The following is a 10655-nucleotide window of genomic DNA, read 5'->3' on the forward strand; positions in this document are numbered from 1 at the left end:
GACGTTCGTGTGGCAGCTGACGTCCGTGTGGCTGCTGACGTCCGTGTGGCAGCTGACGTCCGTGTGGCAGCTGACGTCCGTGTGGCAGCTGACGTCCGTGTGGCTGCTGACGTCCGTGTGGCAGCTGACGTCCGTGTGGCAGCTGACGTCCGTGTGGCAGCTGACGTCCGTGTGGCAGCTGACGTCCGTGTGGCAGCTGACGTCCGTGTGGCAGCTGACGTCCGTGTGGCAGCTGACGTCCGTGTGGCTGCTGACGTCCGTGTGGCAGCTGACATCTGAAGCCTGTCAGCGTCTGCACTGCACACTGTAGCAGGTAAACAATGAGAGAATGTAGACTTGCTGTAATCAGCAATTCACTGTCTGATATTTGACTACATTTATCAAAACAGCATGTTCTCACCGAAATCTAGATAGAAATGGGAAACATGTATGTGATGAGGGGGCACATCTGCATCTTATGTTAGATCCTTTTTTGACATTTTTTCCAAAGATGGTCCAATTCTGCTCAGAAAGGAGTATTAAAACCCAAGTACATTTTTTTACCTTTTACTTTTGACGTTGTGTTCCCTAGTTGTCAACATGCCACTGCCCCAATAACAGTGACAGCCATAGTGCACTTACTAGTGACAACCTGGCTGTTACATATGGTGACAGTCACAGTGTTCCCAACACCCTGAGTAATCTCTGGAGTATAATGATTGGCTGAGCTGCATTTCTATTTCCAAAGCAACAAAAATGGGACCATTTTCAATATATTCCTGTGAGTCCCTCCCTTCCAGCGCACACGGCATTGTATGCACGCGATCCTCTTCACCTAACATGGAATCTGGGAACTGCAGTCCAGAACGCCTTCAACAACTATGTCATCATCAGCGTTCTGGACTACAACTACCAGCATCCCATCTCCAATGCAATGGAAGAGCCAGTGACACGCAGACGTAAGTACCAAATTGGAACGCACACACGGGTGGAACGTCCGGAGCCCAGAGCAGATGGAACGCACAGGCAGGAAAAGCTTTATTGACAACTTCCGCTTTTGGCCAGCATTAACAGACAACAGACAGAGGATGCGTTGATGCAGGTATATTTGGGGCTAGTAGCAGACTCCGAGATTTGCATTTGCTGGTGTATGGCGGGGCCTTCTTTTCCTGGTGCTTGGAGCCGTAAGCCGTTACCACCATTTTTTAATGGGTGCGAAACTAGAATTGCAGTGTAGTGAACAAAGCAAAGGGAATCAGACGTCGTTCCATGGAAACAGTCTCACACCAGGTGAAGCAAGGAGTTTTCACGAATAGAAAGGGTTTTCAAAAGGGCTCATAGTGGTTAGAAATAATAAAAGTAGTAACCTCATCGCCCCCTGTACCCTAAAGCTGAGGCTCACCGACCTGCTTGACTCTATTTGCTGATTTCAGCACAATACACTGGAAATGGCTAGAAAAGAGCACTTAGCCAATTACCGGCACAGCGGTCACCCGCCTCCGCCAGTGATTGGCCGAGCAGCCATTTCCAACAGTTTCCGGTGCAACATTATGGGGTCAGCGCGACCGGGTAAGCCAGTCTGAGCCCTCCTAAAAGTAATTTCTATCCTGAGAGCCCTTTCAAAAAAAATTTTTGGGGACATTCACTCTTCACACCTTCTTTGACGGGTTTTGAATCATTTTTGCTTCATCTTTGTTTCCAGCTTGAAGAATGGTCAGGTCACTTCTTTTGGCCTCTTCATGACTTTCAAAGTCTAAAGCAGTTAAAATATGTTCAGCCGTTAATAACTTATGTACAGCAAGTCGTTTCCACATTGCAGTGCCTTATGTTAATTATTATTTTTTGGGCTTTTTCTGGCGAGTTCCAGACACTATCCACATGAAAAAGCGACTTGTACCCCTATCCTTACTGAGGCTTTTAAGGGATCTCCAGTTACTGGTAAAACTGGGCATTGCAGTGACATTAGTGACTGGCAGAGCGCAGCTGGGTCTTCTAAGACTTAGCAGCTCTCCCATGCCATCACATTACACCAACAGGTCATTGTCTCTTTCATTGTGTTGTAAACATTTTCGTGCCGAAGTATTGGAATGTATTACGGAAGCAATCGGGAGATTGAACGCTCAAGTCCGTAAATAAAAGTTGAAGGTAACTTGAATGTCTGCAAACGCTATTCACCTGCAGGTATACGGTCTACAAATTTTCTGGGCTGAGGCGTCGGAGTTGTGGAGTCTGAGTCGGTATAAAACGGACTAACTCCTAAAATATATAATAAATTGGGTACAGTAGTACAATGCAGGATGTGCTGTCAATTTTTTCATAAGAATTTGGGAAAGTTATGAAATGTCCTATAAACGTCGGTTCTGTTTCTGATCTAAGGATCTCGGATTTTAGGTGAGATGAATCTGTGCTGCACGTTATGTACATGCTCAGTAGTGAGGCAGTGCTGTGGAGTCGGAGTCAGGGAAATTGAGGAGACAGAGTTGGTGGTTTGTCTTACCGACTACACAGCTCTGGTGACAATGCTGTCCTGCTTCTACTGGGAGAAAACGAACTTTACTTCTCCAGGGAATCTCCAGCTTTCAGTCATAGAGGCGTGGCCGGATCAGCTACAGTCACTGCTCAATACACATTGATTGACAGCACTTTGATTGACAGCTGGCTTTGCAGTGTGTCTTTGCAGAGAAAGCCGTCAGTCAGTGCTGAGCGTAAGTGGTGAATTTAGCAGCTCTGAGTATACCTCTATAACGGAAAGCCAGCGGCTCCCGGGAGGAATAAAGTTCATATTCCTGTGGTAGCCACACATGGTATTGTAATACGGGATGGTCTGTACAGTGGCAGCCTGGGAATAATAGGTGAACCAATACTTTGTTATTCTGCATGTCCTGCTAAGGGCTGCAGAGCAGCGATTGTGGCAGGCAGAGTTCAGTACTGCCTCAAGGAGATGCATTGCACCTTTCCTGTCTGAGTCACAGCCAGAGTTGTTTGCATCCTGACGTGGACCAACCTTGAGATCTAGCTGCTAAATGGTCTCAATGATACATATACATTGTGGACAAATTGCTGTTACCAGAACATGACGCGTTCCAATTAATGAGACATTGGGGCAAAGGCTTGGTTCTTTACCGTAACTGGGCATTAATCATGGCAAAAAAAACAAAACATGATTTAACCTCAACATGTGTATTATGATACATTTCATGCTTGATCCATTATTGCATTTGTGCCTATTTTTTATTTTGTTTTCCTGTTCAAGAGAGTAACAGTTGTTTTAATTTTAATTTTATAAATTAATATTACACATGAAGATAATTAATTTTGTAATATATTTTATCAGAGAAATCTGCTTTTTTCTCCGCCAGGACTGATCATTACTTTTCACTAGTGTTGGGCAAACCTGTAAAGTTCGGGGTCCGTACCGAGCACCTAGTGTCCATGCGTTGACCCCAAACATTGACTTCTCCAGGAAGTCCGTGTTACTGTTCAGGTTTGGCAGCCTGATCATCAGGTGTTTCCCACACTGTTTCTGTGTGACAGGGCGCGAAACACTAGCGGCTCTGGTTGGCGGTAAGTTTGTTACTGCCAGTCAGAGCGCTGCGGTGCCCACGCTGTCAGTTGACCAACATGTGATCCAGCAGCTGTGACCGACAGTAAAATGTTACCGCCGGTCACAAGCGTCGGCTGATGAGTACTACTCTCATCATCCTACACCTGCTCTCGCTGATAGCAGCGAGAGCAGGCAAGGCTGATGAGAGTATTTGTCAGCCGGAGCCTGTGCAATAAATACATTTAAAAAAAAAATGGCATGGGTTCCCCTCTATTCTTGGTAACCAGCGCAGGCGCAACCGACAGCTACAGGCTGCAGCCCCCAGCTGTCAGCTTTATATTGGCTGGTTATCAAAAATAGAGGGGTCCCCACACCGTATTTTTTAATTATTATTTAAATAATTAAGAAAACCGGCGTGGGGTCTCCCCCATTTTTGAAAACCAGCCAAGCTAAAGCAGACAGCTGGGGGCTGATATTCTCAGACTGGGAAGAGGCCATGGATATTGGCCCTCCCTAGCCTAAAATTAGCTGCCTGCAGCCGCCCTAGAAAAGGCGCATCTACTGTATTAGATGCGCCAATTCTGGAGCTTTGCCTGGCTCTTTCCACTTGCCCTGGTGCAGTGGTATCGCCGCGTTCAGAATCGCCCGATCTATCAATATAAAAAATAATTAATCTGATCGGTAAACGGCGTAACGAGAAAAAAACTCTAAACGCCAGAATTACGTCTTTTAGTCGCCGCAACATTGCAATAAAATGCAATAAAGGGCGATCAAAACATTGGATCTACCCCAAAATGGTATCAATAAAAACTTCAGCTCGGTGTGCAAAAAATAAGCCCTCACCCGGCCCCAGATCCCGAAAAATGTAGACGCTACAGGTCTTAGAAAATGGCACTATATTTTTTTTTTTTACCAAACTTTGGAATTTTTTTTCACCACTTAAATAAAAAAGAACCTATACATGTTTGGTGTCTAGTAACTCGTAATGACCTGGAGAATAGTAATGGCAGGTCACTTAGCATTCAGTGAACGTGGTAAAAAAAAATTAAAAAAAACAAACATCTGTGGTATTGCACTTTTTTTGCAATTTCACCGCACTTGGAATTTTTTACCCATTTTCCTGTACACGATATGGTAAAACTAGTAATGGCGTTGAAAAGTACAATTCGTCCCGCAAAAAATAAGCCCTCACATGGCCATATTGTCCAAAAAATAAAAACGCTATGGCTCTGGGAACAAGGGGAGTAAAAAACGAAAATGCAAAAACGGAAAATCCCAGGGTTGGGAAGGGGTTAAAAACCGCTGAAGACCAAACTGCACTGGAGGCTAGTAGAAAAGGCGGCTTCTTCACCTACTTCACCTTCACCTTCGGCCTACTCCCCTTAGCTGACAGTTCTCTTCCTATTCAAGCATGCAGGAAAAGACCTGTCAGTCATTGGCAGCGAGTGGGAAGAAGCTGTGAGGGACGGCACTTGAGGAACAAATGTTATAGGATAGGCAGCAATATAGAAACTTAAATACAATTAACTTATTATTTTTTATGCATTGTATATTAGAATATGAACTTAAATGTTAGTGTAGTGTCAGTGTGTTATTGTACTCACCAATCACCATCTCCTGCGGTGGCCAGGGCCGTTCTGCTCCTCTTCTGAGTCACACGGCAGGCTCTTTAGACCCTCCAGATCACTCTATGCTGTATGTGTAAGCCAGAAGTCTCTTTTATAGTGCAAGTATGGAGCCTCTTTCTGACCTGCCATAGGCTTACATTGTAAAAGCCAATTCTGGGTCACACAGATCGCAATGTGACTCGGATAGTCTGATTTGCTGTCGCGTGACTAAGAAGAGGAGCAGAGCTGCACTGAACACTGGAGACGATAGTGATAGGTGAGTATAGGTGGACAACTACTTCTCATACCCCATGCTTGGCCCCGATGAAATTAAAAAAAAAAGCTTATACTGACCTCCCGTGTCAGCACTTGCTGTCCTGGGGTACCTGTGCGGTTGTGACACCTAAGCCCGGCGCCCAATCAGGGCTGGTGTCACTTGCCCCGCCTTCGGACAAATTGATCATGAAGAGGAAGTCAGATCCGCTGCAGCCCAGATTTCCTCTTCATGTTCAATCCGACAGAAGGCGGGAACAGTGATGCTGGGGCTGATTGGGTGCCAGGCTCACGTGTCACAACAACTGCACAAGAGCCCCGGGACCGTGAGTGCCGACACCGCTGGAACGGTGCCGGCATGGGGGGGGGGGGGGGGGGGGGGGTGTGGAATATTATATTTTTTTTATTTTATTGGGGCCAAACATTTAGATCAAGAAGGGGTTATCCTAGTAGTGGACAACCCCTTTAACACACTCATACTGTACCAACATTTACACACGCTTAAATGGGGGGGGCTTCTTTAATAATCAGAATACATACTTAACTAAGAATTGTTACTGCATTTCAATTATTTGCATGCATGCAATTTTTGCAAAACCCTTTAACCAAACTGTTTCCTTCCTCCTTCCTCCCCCCAGCACATGTCACCGGAAATACAGAGGTATTTGAAGGATTTGAAACTATTTCTTCACCAGACAACATGAATGAAAATCAAAGTACCTTTTAAAAATTTGAGACTGCAAAAACATACTTCTCATCAAAGCAACCAAATATGATCAACTGTATGGAGAACATTACTAAGATATCTGCATCAGACGATACAGAAATTCTCACTAATGACAATGTGAACACAACGGTAGATGATATAACATGGCCATATACAACTGTTAAAGAAGAACCATCTGATGAAGAAAATCTCATTAATAGAACTACAGACCATATAAAGGAAGAATTGTGCTATGTAGGAAAAAATCCCACTAACATTCCTACATCCTTACATCATACACAACCCGATCTGTCCAGCCAGATTAAGGAGACCTCTGATCTTTATAAATTCACAAAGAATATACAGCAGTATTCTCCTACCCGTGTTAAGGAAGAAATATTTCCGATTTATAGACCAACCGACCATTCAGAACAACATCTTTACTGTATAAAGACTGAATCCTTCAACCATGATCAAGCAAATACTTCTGATCATACACAGTATATATCTATACACATCAAAGAGGAATACGACTCAACTGAGGCTGATGAATTAATTTATACAGGAATTCATATGGGCACAACTCATACACAACAGGATTCTTGTGCTCCTATTAAGGAGGAATCCATTCCATTTGCTGCAGGAAATCTCGTAGACAACAACATTTATAAATCCGCAGATCATATACAACAGTATCTACCAAATATTAAGGAGGAATCTGTGTCTGATGAAGATGCAAAGCTTGCTGAGCTTTATGCACCTGCACATCCACTACATTACATGGCTCTTCATATTAAAGAGGAACCCATCTCATGTGAAGAAAGAGGCATCACAGATACAGACCTTTACATACCCACAGGTCATACACAATACACCTTTTCTCATATTACGGATGAATCCACCTCCTATGAAGAAGTCAATTTGTCAAACATTGATATATATACACCCACAGATGATACACAATATACCACTTTGTCTACGTTTACTGATGAGTATGGGAGTGAAGACACAAACCAATCTCTAGCAGAGAGAGATTTCCTATGTACTACTTGCGGAAAGTCTTTTAAAACAGCATCACTTCTTCAGAAACATCAGCAGATTCACATATGTGAAACCCCATACAGTTGTACAGAATGCAGTAAATATTTCAGCAGTAACTCAAACCTTATAGCGCACAAGAGATCGCACACAGGGGAGAAACCGTATTCTTGTCCAAAATGTGGTAAAAGTTTTAGTACCAACTCAAACTTGATTGCACATCAGAAAATCCACACTGGAGAAAAGCAGTATTCCTGTTTTCAGTGTGGTAAATGCTTCAGCAGTAATTCATATCTTGTTGTTCACCATCGGATACACACGGGAGAGAAACCGTATTCCTGCTCAGAATGTGGGAAGCGTTTTACCAGCTATTCAGAACGGAACAGACATCAGAGGATCCACACAGGAGAAAAGCCTTATTCCTGTCCAGTGTGTGGAAAAGCTTTTCTTAGTAGCTCTGAACGAAACAGTCACCAGAGAATCCACACCAAGGAGAAACCGTATTCTTGTATGGATTGTGGGAAACGATTTATCAGGAATTCAGACTTCATCAAACACCAGAGGATTCATACGGATGAGAGGCCATACCCATGTTCGGAATGTGGAAAATGTTTCCGTAGCTCATCAGAACTTAATAGACATCATCGGTTCCACACCGGAGAAAAACCATTTTCTTGTCCAAGTTGCGATAAATGTTTTCTCAATAACTCCAAACTTGTAAGGCACCAGAAAAGTCATACAGGAGAGAAGCCATTTTCTTGCTCTGAATGTGGGAAATGTTTTATGAGCAATTCACATCTTGTTAGACATCAGAGGGTCCACATCAGGTAGACAACATAAAGTATGCCATGTTGGCTCTGGACACCAAGAACCCACTAAATGTATTAGATGATAATGTGCTGCCCTTTTAAAACAATGACCCTTTAGAAAGTATTAATTCCCCATTAACTTTATTCTTAGCTCTTGTATTTCCCCCCAAAAGTAATAATGCCATCTCCTCTGTAAAAAGAAAGTTTAAACTCACCTAATCCAATGAGCTTAGTCCTCCCCTGCGCACACAGAGACCAAACACGGGTCTCGCAATGCAGTGATGTCATTGCACTGGGGCATCTTGTAGGCCAGGCGAAGGGAACCACTATCCTACCACAGGATCCAGCTTTATCATCATGATGACGCTAATGCAGTTCAAAGTGAAGCTCATCCGGAGATCATGGGCACTCGGCCAGAAGTTCTGGTTACATGCACTGCCCAGGACTTTCAACTATAGCGATACCACTTTTTAAGGGTGCAAAATTTCAAAGAAAAAAAAAATAGTTCTTCCTTTTTTCAATTGAAATTTTGTGCCTTGGGCAACCACCTCTGTGCCTCTTTGCTGCACACATTTCTAATATTAATATGTACTGAACTTGGGTCTCGGAGTATGGCATATGCTGGCAATGACGATAGATTTTCCAACGACCTGATAAGCGCTAACCCCTTTTTAAATACCACATATAAAACATTGTGGTCCACTATCTTCTTTGTATATCCCAGGGTTTGGTGATTCTTTTACCTGGGAATCCATATGGTTCTAAGCTATGCATGGTTTTTTTCCTGTATTGCCTCTGTTATTTCTCATGTAAAAATTTGTCACATGGATGCAATTTTTTTTTTTTTTAAATCTAATAAAACAGCAATCCAAATAGTAATGCAGTTCTTTATTTTCCCTCAAATTTAAACTAGACATTTCAGATGGAGGTGTCTAAAAAAAATAGAATTGTATAAAAATTTATAAAATCTCCCATATCTTTCTGAGAGATCTGTATTAATCTGCAATGCTTATTCACAAGTGGGATTTGCCAAAATGATCTTAGCGAATCACATAAAGACAATCTCAGGAAATCCTATTTTTTCTATTCCTTCAATGGAAGTCTTCAAACAGAGGCTAGACAGACATCTGCCTGAGATGGTTTAGTGAATCCTGCATTGAGCAGGGGGTTGAACACAATGACCCCGGAGGTCCCTTTCAACTCTAACATTCTATGATTCTAATGCACAGTATATTTTATCTTATAGGGAGTCATTAAAACTATGGCCCTGGGTCATAAAAGCTTTGACACCAGAAAACTGGCATAAAAAGCTTTGAGAAGTTGCCAGATTTTCTTCCGCAACGCTAGGATGCACAAAAATTTTGACTTTGACATTTCAAGGCCATTTTTACAGAGCTCCAACAGAGTTGGCGGAGCTGGGATGGGGCGTGACTACTCGGCTTGTCAAATTTAGGATGAATGGTGGAGTTCCTTACATCAAAAATCTTACTAAGTCCCCAACTAGAGTACGATTTGCACCTCCTAATGAATTAGGTGCTTTGCACTCCACCATGCTCACTCATCAACACTGGCAGGAAAAACGCTTGTCTTTATGATTCAAGCCCTGTATTCTTATTTCTAAGGGTGACAATACGAAAAATGTCTTTCACACGTGTGACAGAATAGAATTCTCATATGGATTCCAGTGCCACATATTCTCTTTATTGGATCATCTTTTTGAACCTTCTTTAAACACAGAGCACCAAACATTGAATTAATATAACCACCATGCCCTGCACCGGTAATCTTTTCGTTATTTGCAAATTAGACTGTGGTAGTGCTGACCTCGTAAGCCGATCGGTAGTCGTATACTAACCTGTTTAGACCAACTGCATTTCCATGCACACAGAACAATTGTTAATATGATCATTCTGTGCACAGAGAATATTGTTCTCCGCAGCACATGTACTGTTTACACAATACTATGCGCTGCCACGAACGATTATTTTTAAGATTAAAAATCATTTCACCTGACAAACAAGTTTTGCTCACTTATTGGGTGATTGGCAGCCATTTTAAATAGTACAATAATTGTTTTCTGAACGTGTAGGATTGTCATCCAGGGTTAATGCAGCATTAGTGATGAATGAACATTGTTGTATTATTTGCCTTGCATGATTTAATGATCTCTACATTCTTATGCTGCTAATTTTCTGTTATCTCAGTCGCTGATTATGCAGAGTGCTTCAAATGAGATGCGTGGCTGAGATGACAAAACCTCATTTCTTTAGACCTCATTCAAACGTGTGATTTTTCTCGTACATACTGGGTAACTTCTTCTGTAACTGGCTCAAAGGTGGCTAGTGAGCTTGAAGTGCAACAGGAAAGGGGATCCAGGCACTGAGGAGATGTAGGCTGATATTAATAGGCTCTAAAAGGTCCATGGATATTGTCCCCTTCCCAGCCTAATAAGAGCAGCCCTCAGCCGCCCCAGAAATAATAATAATAATTTTTATTTATATAGCGCCAACATATTTCGCAGCACTTTAGAATTAAGCGGGGACATGTACAGACAAATTCAATACAATGTAAGACAGTTTAAACAGTTACATCAGGAGTGAGGTCCCTGCTTGCAAGCTTACATTCTACAAGGAAATGGGGGGACACAACAGGTGGAAAGTGCTTGTTATTTCAGGTCTGGCAATTATAAGTCGGGATTA

General features: G+C 42.7%; 1 protein-coding gene across 2 annotated transcripts; it reads left to right on the forward strand.

Moving 5' to 3' along the window:
* Nucleotides 1-943: 943 nt before the first annotated feature.
* On the forward strand, nucleotides 944-9873 carry LOC141191436 (uncharacterized). Of its 2 annotated transcripts, none has more exons than XM_073661326.1 (2): nucleotides 944-1081; nucleotides 6042-9873. In XM_073661326.1, the coding sequence occupies exon 2, from the start codon at nucleotides 6176-6178 to the stop codon at nucleotides 7976-7978; it is 1803 nt and encodes a 600-aa protein (XP_073517427.1). In that variant the 5' UTR covers nucleotides 944-1081; nucleotides 6042-6175; the 3' UTR covers nucleotides 7979-9873. The 2 variants fall into 2 exon arrangements, with proteins under 2 accessions (XP_073517427.1, XP_073517428.1); XM_073661327.1 differs by lacking the exon at nucleotides 944-1081 and adding an exon at nucleotides 1126-1269.
* The last annotated feature ends 782 nt before the right edge of the window (nucleotides 9874-10655 follow it).

This window comes from Phyllobates terribilis, unplaced genomic scaffold, assembly GCF_046119375.1.
Source record: "Phyllobates terribilis strain yellow unplaced genomic scaffold, ASM4611937v1 Scaffold_43__1_contigs__length_10536358, whole genome shotgun sequence".
NCBI lineage: Eukaryota > Metazoa > Chordata > Amphibia > Anura > Dendrobatidae > Phyllobates > Phyllobates terribilis.